Source organism: Hyla sarda, chromosome 6 (genome assembly GCF_029499605.1).
Source record: "Hyla sarda isolate aHylSar1 chromosome 6, aHylSar1.hap1, whole genome shotgun sequence".
In the NCBI taxonomy this organism is placed as follows: domain Eukaryota; kingdom Metazoa; phylum Chordata; class Amphibia; order Anura; family Hylidae; genus Hyla; species Hyla sarda.
This window is the reverse complement of record NC_079194.1, coordinates 80,661,223-80,674,399: the sequence shown is the minus strand read 5'-3', so window position 1 is coordinate 80,674,399 and position 13,177 is coordinate 80,661,223. Positions and strand designations below refer to the sequence as shown.

Below are 13,177 nucleotides of genomic sequence, written 5' to 3'. Positions count from 1 at the left end.
ACCAAGGATATTTGGGTAAAAAAAGTTTTTTACCCAAATATCCTTGGTAAAATGAGGGTGCGTGCATGTGTATACCCCGATACACTGTTTCTGACCCCGCAGAAGCCCCCAGGAAAGGCAGGGGGAGAGAGGCCGTCGCTGCCCGTTTCTCTCCCCCTACCTTTCCTGGGGTCTAGTGCCCTGCTGCTGCCGCTTCTCTCCCCCTGCTATCGGCGCCGCTGCCCCTTCTCTCCCCCTGGCTATCAGCGCCTCTGCCCCTTCTCTCCCCCGTGCTATCTAAGCTGCTGCCCCTTCTCTCCCCCTGGCTATCGGTGCCGCTGCCCCATTGCCGGCGCCGATAGCCAGGGGGAAATAAGCGGTGCCGGCAATGGGGCAGTGATGCCGATAGACTGGGGGAGAGAAGGGGCAGCGGCACCCATTGCCGGCGCTGCTGCCCCGTTGCCTCCCCCATCCCCAGTTGTATAATTACCTGTTGCCGGGGTCGGGTCCGTGCTGCTTCTGGCTTCCGGTGTGGCATCCCCTGCGTCGTTGCTATGCGCTGCGAGACGCAATGACGAGTGACGTCACTCGTCATTTCGCTGCCCCGTGCAGCGCATAGCAACGACGCAGGGGACGCCACACCGGAGGCCAGAAGCAGCGGCTTATCAGCGTATAACATGCAGATAGACTTTAGGCTAAATAATGTTGCCTAAAAAATGTGTGTTATACGCCGATAAATACGGTATATATATATATATATATATATATATATATATATATATATATATTGATGTTTTCTGATACGTCATTTAAATATTTCATTTCTGATGCTACATTCCATTCAGTACTTTAAAATATTATATAATATTATTTGACTCATTTTCACAGTTTGTTTGTGTGGAAAGCTTGGTCACTGCAGTGGTGGACATGTATCCAAAGATTTTCCGAAGAGGATACCGCAGAGAATTATTAATCTTAGCACTTTCCATTGTGTCCTATCTTCTTGGTCTCATCATGTTAACTGAGGTAAGATTATTTTTATCTATATTAATCTGATTTGGTTTTCCGCAGTTGTGCCCCTTATAGTGTGAAGCAACCTACTGTAAATTGCCTAATAACACATGTATGGACATTGATGTTCTAATACATGGAATTTCCACCTATGATGTAACTCCTAGCCTTAGCATTCCCATTTAACCACACATGTAAGTGGTATCTCAAAAATACAGAAATGGAGTGCTTTATTATGAGTGTTATACGATTTTGGGTTGAGCACCTAACCTGTGCAGTGGTTGTATATAGAGATGAGCGAATCAAAGTTGACGAACCCGAATTCGTTACGAATTTCATGAAAAATTCGATTTGCAACGAATACGAATATCGCCGCGATTCTATCGCGCAAATCGCTTCATTAAACTCCATTTTACAGCGTTCCAGGCTATTGGGGACCTAAGATGGTGGATCCACATGTGAGTACATGGGGCAGGGGATTATGGAAGGGCGGGAAACAGCGGCAGGAATGAAGGTAGGCGGGCTGACCCTGAATCATATGTGAGATACAGCCTATCAGTGTTCACTGACCCCTGTGATGTCACAGCCCCTATATAATCGGCGTCCATCTTGCCTCTCTTCATTTAATCTATGCACTCAGATGGAGAGGACAGGACTGCATGTGTGTGTGAATAGCTCATACCACAGCGTTACACTGCAACTGCTAGTCACATCAGCATTAGGGAAAGACAGGAGTGCAGAGTGCTTTGCTGTTACACTGATCATTGATTGCTAAACCTCCTATTTACGTTATTGAGCATTGCAGCAGCGAGGGGCAGATAGCTGTCAGCTGCCTCATACAGATCTCCAAGCTGCCTGAACTTTCTGAAACATCTTATCTCCTCATTGTTCAGCCCAATTGAGTTTATTTTTATTTGCTTCACAAAACTTCTGCTGCTCAGAATTGTGTGACAGAGTGCAATTTAGGGTTTAATCCCTGGACTTTTTTTTTGTGGTGCTGCACTGTTGGGTCCTGCTGCTGTTCAGAAATACGTGATTGTTCAGTGGACTGTAGTGCATTTGCACCATTTTGTACCTGTTAATCTGTCAAGGGGCTACATACTGTGCAAGTCCAAACAATACTATTCACCGGGGCTGTTTTCTTTTTTTTAAACAGTTTTTTCTGCGTATAGTTACGTATATATAACTGCCCTCATCAGTGCATACCGCATAGGTACATACAAGTATTGTACCATTTAGTACCTGTTAAGCTGTCAAGGTGCTCCATACCGTCAAAGTCCAAACAATAGTATCCACCGGCTGGTGTTTTACAAAAATACAGAGTTTTTTCTGCTAATAGGCATATTACTGCCCTCATCAGTGTATACCGCATAGGTACATCCAAGTATTGTACCATTTAGTAGCTGTCAAGGTGCTCCAAACCATCAAAGTCCAAACAATAGTATCCACAGGCTGGTGTTTTACAAAAATACAGAGTTATTTCTGCTAATAGGCCCTCATCAGTGCATACCGCATACGTACATCCAAGTATTGTACCATTTAGTACCTGTTAAGCTGTCAAGGTGTGTTACGATTCGGCTAGCTGAATGTGGATCCTCTGTGTCAGCGAGGGATTGGCGTGGACTGTGTCGGTGGACCGGTTCTACGGTTGCTACTGGTATTCACCAGAGCCCGCCGCAAAGCGAGGATGGTCTTGCTGCAGCGGTAGCAACCAGGTCGTATCCACCGGCAACGGCTCAACCTCGCTGACTGCTGAGAAGGCGTGGGACAGAAGGACTAGACAGAGGCAAGGTCAGACGTAGCAGAAGGTCGGGGCAGGCGGCAAGGTTCGTAGTCAATGGCGATAGCAGAAGATCTGGAACACAGGCTTTGGACAACACTAAACGCTTTCTCTGGCACAAGGCAACAAGATCCGGCAAGGAAGGGAAGGGGAAGTGAGGTTATATAAACAGGGAGCAGGTGGAAGCTAGTTAGACTGATTGGGCCAGGCACCAATCATTGGTGCACTGGCCCTTTAAATCTTAGAGAGCTGGCGCGCGCGCACCCTAAGGAGCGCAGCCGCGCGCCAGGACGTGACAGTCGGGGACCGGGACAGGTGAGTGACTTGGAATGCGATTCGCGAGCGGGCGCGTCCCGCTATGCGAATCGCATCCCCGCCGGCAGTGTCAGTGCAGCGCTCCTGGTCAGCGGGTTTGACCGGGGCGCTGCAGAGAGAGGAACGCCGCGAGCACTCCGGGGAGAAGCAGGGACCCGGAGCGCTCGGTGTAACAAGGTGCTCCATACCGTCAAAGTCCAAACAATAGTATCCACCGGCTGGTGTATTACAAAAATACAGCGTTTTTTCTGGCAATAGTTAGGCATATTACTGGCCTCATCAGTGCATACCGTATAGGTACATCCAAGTATTGTACCATTTAGTAGCTGTCAAGGTGCTCCAAACCGTCAAAATCCAAACAATAGTATCCATCGGCTGGTGTTTTACAAAAATACAGAGTTTTTTCTGTTAATAGTTAGGCATTTGACTTCCCTCATCAGTGCATACCGCATACAAACATCCAAGTATTTTACCATTTAGTAGCTGTCAAGGTGCTCCAAACCGTCAAAATCCAAACAATAGTATCCATCGGCTGGTGTTTTACAAAAATACAGAGTTTTTTCTGTTAATAGTTAGGCATTTGACTTCCCTCATCAGTGCATACCGCATACAAACATCCAAGTATTTTACCATTTAGTAGCTGTCAAGGTGCTCCAAACCGTCAAAGTCCAAACAATAGTATCCACCGGCTGGTGTTTTACAAAAATACAGAGTTTTTTCTGCTAATAGTTAGGCATATTACTGCCCTCATCAGTACATACCGCATAGGTACATCCAAATATTGTACCATCTAGTACCTGTTAATCTGTCAAGGGCCTACATACTGTTCAAGGACAGCCGTAAGTAATCACCTGCTGCTGTTCTAGACAAATACTGTTTAATGAGTAGTGTAGCGTATTGTAATACCCTCATAAACGCACTAAGTATGTCAGGCAGAGAAGTGCCAGGACGTGCACAGAGGAGTGACAGAGGCCTAAATACTTCAGGCAGAGTTGGCAACAGACTTGGGGCGAGTGGCAGCAGGAGTCGCAGCGAGAGGCCTGAGCTCCCGTTATCAGCCAGCGGTCGTGTCTCCACCAGCAACCCATCTGCCATCATCGATTGGTTAACACGCTCATCGACATCATCACAAGTGACATCTGACACCCCCAGTCAACAGTCGGTGGGTTCCTCAGACACAACCCTCAGTTGGCATGGCCCGGGAGCAGTCCGTGTCCTCCCATTGCTTTTGTCCTATGCTGTTCCCTCTCCTAAAGAAGTATCTTATGCTGTGGGTTCAGCTCCACTATTTACTGAGGACGATCCAATAGAGGACAGTCAGCAGCTACTGGACAGCCAAGAAGGGGAGGAGACATGCACCGCTTGCTCCGCTAGGCGGCCAAGTAGTGATGCGGAGAGTGACGTGGGAGGCGGTGTTGCAAGTGTTCAGGGTCCTGAAGCAGACACTGTAGGGGAACCTGAGGAGGACATCAGTGACGTGCCCACAACTGTTGATGATGATGAAGCCGATCGCAATTGGGAGCCGGGTGCAGAAGGGGCTTCATCATCATCAGGAGAAGAGAGTTGCAGGTTGCCCTTGAGGCAGCAAGGCGGTAGCACGGTTGGCAGTCAGCGTGGTGGCAGTAGTGGAAATTCAGGAGCCAAACGTGCCCGGGGGAGACCACCTGCTTCGTGGCAGCCTACCTTTCCGGGAGGTAGTGGAACGGGGTTCCTGGAGACGGTGCCAGTAGCAGTCAATTAGTGCGGACTGCGGGTGGGAAATTCAGCTACTCGGCCGAGCGGAAGTTTTTCATAAGGCATCCGGAGGAGGTTCACGTAGCCACATGCAAGATCTGTCGGCAGAAGGTGAAGCGTGGCCAGGGTCCCAATGTCGGCCCCACGGCTCTGCGTCAACACATGCTTCACCACCATAAAGCGGCCTGGGAGAACCGTGGCTCCGATGTAGTGGTCCAGCCTGCTGCATCACCCAGTGGCCATCCTCTCCCTCCTTCATCCAGCCAAGGCTCCACCACCTCAGCCGAAGGAAGCCGTGTGTCAAATCCTCCTTGTGTCGCTCCTGCTTCTCCCGCTTTTAGTCAGCCATTCCGCCAACAATCCATTGGCGAAGCCATGTCAGAGACAACAGTATGCGCCCACTCATCCAACGGCGCAGAAGTTGAATGTGCTCCTGTCCAAGTTGCTGGTGTTGCAATCCCTCCCTTTTCAAGTGGTGGACTCTGCACCTTTCAGAGAATTGATGGCTTGTGCCGAGCCGAGGTGGAGAGTCCCAAGCCGTCCTTTCTTTGCGAAGAAGGCAGTACCAGCCCTGCATAAGTTTGTACAAGAGAAGGTGGGCCAGTCCTTGAGCCTGTCGGTGTGTTCAAAAGTGCACGGCAGCGCCGACGTGTGGAGCTGTAGCTACGGGCAGGGACAATACTTGTCTTTTACGGCTCACTGGGTAAATGTGGTTCCTGCACAGCCACAACAGCAACTTGGACAGGTCACACCGCTTCCTCCTCCATGCTCTCGCTTCCAGGCAGTTGGTCCTGTTACAGCGTGCGATGCCGCTTCCTCATCCTCCACCGTGTCCTCGGCCTCCACTGCACTTCCAAATCTCGGTGGCCATTGATCGTACCACGTGTGTAGGGCACGGCGTTGTCAAGCTGTTGTTCACATGGTTTGCCTTGGCGAACGGAGTCACACAGGGGAGGAACTGCTAAAGTTCATTCGTAAAGAAATCCTAGTATGGCTTACTCCAGGAAATCAGGAAATGGGAACCATGGTGACAGAAAACGGGAAGAACATCGTGTCCGCCCAGCGACAAGGAAGTGTCAAACATGTGCCCTGCATGGCACACGTGTTGAATCTGGTTGTCAAGCACTTCCTCAAGTCTTCACCCCATTTGCAAAATATCCTGAAAATGGCAAGGAAACTGTGCATGCACTTCAGCCACTCGTACACCGCCAAGCACACCTTCCTTGAGCTGCAGCGTCAGAACGGTATCCCACAACATAGTCTTATTTGTGACGTTGCCACACGTTGGAATTCCACCCTCCATATGTTGGACAGACTATACGAACAAATAAAAGCCATCACTGATTTCTTGATGATCCAAGCAGATAGGAATACTCCCCTGTGTATCTTCAATGTGAAACAGTGGCAGCTCATACGTGACACCTGCCGTTTGCTGAGGCCCTTTGAGGAAGCCACATTATTTGTGAGTCGCCTGGATTACGCCATGAACGACGTAATTCCACTCCTACATTTCCTACAACAAATGATTGAAACCATGGCCGGTCACGGCAATGGAGACGTTGCGCCTACATCTCAAGGCTACATGAGCCATGTGGGGGCTGAACTGGAGGAGGAGGATGATGAGGGGCAGAGCGGAGCACAGTTTAGGTTGGATGAGATGGCCGGTGTTTCAAGTCTTCGGACAGGAGAAGAGGAGCAGGAGCAGCCAGAGGAGCTGGAGGGTTATGAGGAAGTTGAGACAGAGGACCCAGACACACCGTGGCAGTATGCAGTGGAGATGGAGGCAGATAGTCCCTCCTAGTCACTGGCGCAAATGGCACGATGCATGCTCACTTGCTTGCGTAGTGACCCTCGAATTGTCAAAATTCGTCAGCGTGATGACTTCTGGATCTCCTCCTTATTAGACCCTCGCTACCGTCCCAAAATGGGGGCCTTTTTTACACCCACTGAGAGGGAGGACAAACTGACCTACTACAGAAAGATTCTACGTAGTCAGTTGGCTGATGCCTATCGGCCACATGGTCCATCCACTCGCAGGTCTGACTCTGGGGGCCCTCTGCGCTCACCTTCCACTGCCATGGCTGCTGGGGAGGTGTGGGAGGAGCAGTACCAGCACAATCAGCATCAGCCTGAGTCTACAGTCGCTGATGAGTAGCTTTCTTCACCTGCATAGTGAAGCAACTCATCAGCCGCAGGTAGACATGGAGCAGGACCTGAACCAGCAGGTGGTGGCATACCTTCACATGGCCATGCCAACAACCATTGAAGATCCGCTGGACTTCTGGGCAGCCAAACTTGATTTATGGCCACAACTAGCAGAGTTTGCCCTGGAAAAGCTGTCCTACCCGGCCAGTAGTGTGCCATCAGAGCGGGTGTTTAGTGCGGCCAGGGCCATAGTCACCCCAAGGCGAACTCGTCTGTCCACTAAAAATGTGGAGAGACTGACGTTTGTCAAGATGAATCAGGGATGGATCAGCCAGGATTTCCAGCCACCAATGACAGATGGGTCTGAGTAGATTGACCATGCTCCTACAACTACATTTTATCTATTATGGTTGGTTATGAAACCCTCTGGGGCAGACCTGGGCATTGTACGGCCCGCTTGCCACATACGGCCCTTTGATTGGCTCTGACCGGCTCGCACTAACTGGGGGACAACTATGCTGCCTAATCTGGGGTACAACTATGCTCCTAATCTGGGGGACAACTATGCTCCTAATCTGGGGGACAACTATGCTCCTAATCTGGGGGACAACTATGCTCCTAATCTGGGGGACAACTATGCTCCTAATCTGGGGGACATCTATGCTGCCTAATCTGGGGGACAATTATGCTCCTAATCTGGGGGACATCTATGCTGCCTAATCTGGGGAACAATTATGCTCCTAATCTGGGGGACATCTATGCTGCCAAATCTGGGGGACATCTATGCTCCTAATCTGGGGGACAACTATGCTCCTAATATGGGGGAAACTGATGCTTCTGGCCTTGGGCCTGTAATTTTTTGAAGTTTAGCAGTAGCTAAATACATGCTTAATGCAAATGTTAACATTGATCTTTAAATGTAAGGGGTTATGAAACCCTCTTGGGTACTGCGAATGACTGCTACAGACTAAAGCTGTGTCTTTCACAAACATCTTGCCTCCCTGGTGCCTCTGGCCTCAGGCCTTACATTTTTGGATATTTAGCAGTAGCTAAATACATGCTTAATGCAAATGTAAACATTGATCTTTAAATGTAAGGGGTAATGAAACGCTCTTGGGTACTGCAAATGACTGCTCCAGACTCATTCTGTGTCTTTCACAAACTACTTGCCTCACTGGTGCCTCAGGCCTTGGGCCTATAATTTTTTGAAGTTTAGCAGTAGCTAAATACATGCTTAATGCAAATGTAAACATTGATCTTTAAATGTAAGTGGTTACGAATTTTACTTAAAAAAAATACAAAGAGGGATTAATTCTGCTTCTTCATCCTCTTTGGTGAAAATTAGGATTTTTGGTGGTCCACCGTCCTTAATTTTGGGGCCTCATCAACTCGTTCATTTGAGATTGTTTTTATCAAAAAAAATGTAAAAATCTTTCTAAAAAAATTATCATTATTTTGTTCTTAGGGGGAAGTTGTGAAGCCTTGGTGTGTACTCTTGAATCAGCCAACTCCAGGCTGTGTCCTTCATGCAATATATGAGTTACTGATGCCGTAGAGATGGGGACTGGGTCTGTGAATTTCACAATTTGGGATAGCGGGTGCAACCTATGAGAAATCTTTGTGAAACATTTCTCAAGGTCTTGTTTTTTTGGGGGGGGGATTGTGAAGCCCTGGTGTGTACTGGTGCATCAGCCAACTCCAGGCTGTGTCCTTGAGCCAATATATGGGTTACTGATGCCGCTGTGGTGGGGCCTGGGTCTGTGAATTTCAATTTTTTTGGATAGCGGGTGCTACCTGTGAGAAATCTTGGTCATAAATTTCTAATTGTGTTGTTTTATGGTGGGGATTGTGAATCCCTAGTGTGTACTCTTGCATCAGTTAACTCCAGGCTGTGTCATTCAGGCAATATATGGGTTACTGATGCTGCAGAGGTGGGGCCTGGGTCTGTGAATTTCAAAATTTTGGATAGCGGGTGCTACCTATGAGAAATCTTTGTGAAAAATTTCTCAATGTATTGTTTTTTGGGGGGGATTGTGAAGCCCTGGTGTGTACTGGTGCATCAGCCAACTCCAGGATGTGTCCTTCAGGCAATATATGGGTTCCTGATGCCGCAGAGGTGGGGCCTGGGTCTGGGAATTTCAAATTTTTGGATAGCGGGTGCTACCTATGAGAAAAAACTTCTCTTGTGTTGTTTTTTTTGGGGGGGGAATTGTGAAGCCCTGGTGTGTAGTGTACTAGTGCATCAGCCAACTCCACGCTGTGCCATTCAGCCACTAAATGGTATCCTCTTGCTGCCAACATATCCACGCTGTGTCATTCAGCCACTTTATGGTGTCCTCATGCTGTCAACACCTCCACGCTGTGCCATTCAGCCACTATATGGTGTCCTCATGCTGCCAACACCTCCATGCTGTGTCATTCTGCCACTATATGGTGTTCTCATGCTGCCAACACCTCCACGCTATGTCATTCAGTCACTATATGGTCTCCTGACATTGATGCCACCACCAGGCTCTGTCATTGTGCTGCTGTGCGGCAGTGATTTTAAGAATGATGCCGGTAATCTGCATGCTATTCTGAATATTAATATTATTTCACTACCCCAGCACACTCCATATGCGTTTTAGAACACAGCAAAGTGTTCTATACCCATATAGAGGCTGTATGTAGGCTAGAAATAGCCTTATTTAATATCGATTCGCCGCTAACAAATTTGGATCGAAACAAACTTTTTCAGAAAATTCGGCGAATCGGCCGAATCGAATTTTTGAAAAGTTCGCTCATCTCTCGTTATATAAATTGAGGGTAATACATCCCCTAAATTCTAACTCTACTTCAGAATAGGGGGTAACTCCTACCATGATAGTGATATAGGTTTTATAGTCAATAAAGGGAATAAGAATCGATCTGGTGCTAACAAGTCCGTTGGTGGATAATTGTGTGGAGACCGGGTAGTGACACTTTCCAGAATTGTACAGTGACACAATTGGGGATGTGTTTTTAAACGTGTGTTTCTCACCTTTTATTTGTGTCACATATTAAAAATTATGTTTTATTTATGACCCATGTGTTAAAGAGATTTTTTCTAACCCCAAGGGGTTACTGTATATTGTTGTGCCCATTATAGCGTGAAGTGACATCATGATTATAGACTTCAGTTATGTGCTTACAAATCAGAATGGAATAGACTTTTATCTATAAATAGAATATGATTTTTTACTAATTCGAGATATCATTAATGGCTATGGACTCTTTTGAAAAGCCTATTCTTCCTTTGTATTTATCATTTGACAAAAAAGAAAATCTCAATTGGTCTGTATTAAAAAAAGTTGCTTACTTTTGCTTCTATAGACTCTACAATTTGCTGTATAAGTTTTTTTTCTATATATTTAAACACAGCCTATATTATTCTCCCCTTCAGACTGCCTTGCATCCACTCTCCTCTCTATCTCCCACCAGTGTGAGCTGTCATCCAAGGTTTCTCTCCTCCTGTCTACTATCTGAGCTTCTGTGTAGATCCCCCTCTTGATAGTACAGAAAGTCCTTCAGAAACTCTAATAGTCTATGAGCAGAAGCTAAGTAGTGGGACATTTTTAATAAAGACTATTTATAAAGTTGTTTTATTTTGTATTCAGGACCCAAATGCACAATAAAAAAAATCAGTGTAAAGGTGTCCATAGCCTTTAAAGGAAATCTGTCATCAGTATCACCCGCACTAACCTGTCATACAGGCTTGTAGTGCTTGTGATACGGATCAAAATTATACTTACAATGTGCCATCATTGCTGTTTTTCTTTTTATGTAAATGAGGTACCTCGGGCACGGGCGGAGCTAGGACCAGAGCTTAGGGCAGCCCATATGATCTTCTGCAGGGTGGGCGCTCATCACTATGCACGGCCTCCCTCCCTGTTCGCAGGTTTTTGCCATGGTGCATGTGCCGCTTCCAGAGTACTCCCAGAAGTGGCATCAGTTTCAGCTTCATTCACCCTCATGCCTTTGTGCATCCTCACACTTCCCTGCTGGCCATGGGAATGAGGCTTAAACTGATGCCGCTTCTGTGTGTACTCTGGAAGCGGCGCATGTGCCGAGGCAAAAACCTGCCGCGAGAGCAGGGAGACAGGCTGGGCATATTGATGAGCCAGGTGGAGAGCCCGCCCCACCAGAAGGTCACATGGGGTTCCCGGAGCTCCAGTCCTAGCTCTACCCATGCCTGAGGGTCCTCATTTACAGAAAAAGAAAAACAGCGATAACGGCGCAATGGCTGGACCATTCAGGACATTGTAAGTATCATTTTGATCAGTATCACCCGCACTACAAGCCTGTATGACAGATTAGTGCGGGTGATACGCTAGTGCGGGTATAGCTTATCTTCTATACACAGCCCAGCGGTCGGACCCCCCACGATCAGCTACTTATCCCCTATCCTGTTGATAGGGGATAAGTTAATTTGTCAGAGTACTCCTTTAGGCATTCTTTACTTATCTAACAATGCTTAAATCACTTAAATGTAACATTTACTATAACTTTAGAACTTCCAATGTTTGTCTTCTAGGGCGGAATGTATGTCTTTCAACTTTTTGACTCATATGCTGCTAGTGGTATGTGTCTTCTGTTCGTTGCAGTGTTTGAATGTGTCTGCATAGGTTGGATTTATGGTAAGTGCATATCTATTTATTATTCAAAATATACAATTTACAGTTTGTAAAAAATACAGTATGTATTGTCCTTTTTATCTCCAATTTACAATTGAAGCTATGTCAGCAGAAACATGGAATTTATCTTATTAATTTAGTGATAATTATTTTTATATATAATGTATATAAAAAATGAAAGGAGCAAACATTACAGCCATGGAATATTTGGCAATCACTATGGTATGTCTCATAGATATATCATGAAGCTTATGAGCCATTACACAAAACCTATCAGGCCCCCTTCGCACATATCAGTTGTCCGGTAGTGTTCTCTGTGGCATGCAAATGATGGTAGAACTGATCCTATTTATTTGAATGAGACAGTTCACAATCATCCGGCATCTCAGTTTGGGCGCCTGATGGTTGGTCATGCCGGACCATCACCGGCAGGGGAACGTATCTTGCTGTGTTTCAAGGTCCAGCATTCAGCAATAATGGACGTCGGATGCGTAATAACTGATGACAACTGATGCACATTGTCATTAGTTGTAGCATCAGTTGTGTTCAGTTTTAGGCTGGGTTCATCTTTGCTGGACATGTGTGAATCCAGCCTTACAAGGGCATTACTCGCTATCACATCATTAGTAGTCTTCTCATATGGGATAGAAAATCCTTTTAGGTCCCTCTATAGTTCTGGGCCTGGATGTGACTGCAACTTTTAACATGCTTTAGAGCAGTGGTCTCCAAACTGTGGACCTCCAGATGTTGCAAAACTACAGCTCCCAGCATTCTGAAAATTGTAGTTTTTTATTTAACAGCTGGAGGTCCACAGTTTAGACACCACTGCTCTATAGTTACACATCTATTACCAGTACTATGTTGTTCAACGGCTTTCACAGAGGAAGTCAGTCTTATAGTACCCTTACCTCCAGTTCCTGCTAGAGAATTTGGTGGTTTTGCTATACTGTATATACTACCAAGCCACATGGGCAATAGTAGTAATATGGTCTCTGTCTAATTTCATTTAGAGATGAGCGAATCGAAGCTGACAAATCCGAATTTGTTACAAATTTCATGAAAAATTTGATTCCCAATGAATACAAATATCACGGCGATCCCTTCATTAAACTCCATTTAGTGTGGTCCAGGCTTCAGGGCATCTAAAATGGTGGATCCACATGTGAGAACATGGGGGCAAGGAACTCTGGGAAGGCAGGAAGGCAAGGCGGGTAGGTGGGATGACCCTGAATCACATGCAGGATGCAGCCTATCAGCAGCCAATCAGACGTGATGGCACAGCCCTACATAATAGGCAGCCATTTTGCGGCTCGTCATATCATTCATTACACTGCAAAGAGATAGGATGGACATCGCTGTGTGTGTGTTACACAGAAAAGCTCATTCCAGCAGCGTTTCACCTCCTAGTCACATCAGCATTCTGGTGGACAGAGAGCAGTGCTTTTTCCACTGAAAAGGATTTTTACTGCAGCCAGTAACCTCCCAGCCACTTTCATTGTATTACAGAGAGGAGCAGATAGCTGTATGTTGCCTCATACATTTCAACAAGCTGCCTTAACTT

At 46.6% G+C, this 13,177-nt stretch overlaps 1 protein-coding gene across 2 annotated transcripts in view; it reads left to right on the top strand.

Annotated features, from left to right (window-relative positions):
• Positions 1–13,177, top strand: part of SLC6A11 (solute carrier family 6 member 11) — a 375,576-nt gene that overhangs the window by 344,997 nt on the left and 17,402 nt on the right. For both annotated transcript variants that reach the window (XM_056524287.1, XM_056524288.1), the window contains exons 11-12: positions 868–1,005; positions 11,517–11,619. In XM_056524287.1, coding sequence (XP_056380262.1) covers positions 868–1,005; positions 11,517–11,619 — 241 coding nt within the window. The remainder of the gene's footprint in view (positions 1–867; positions 1,006–11,516; positions 11,620–13,177) is intronic.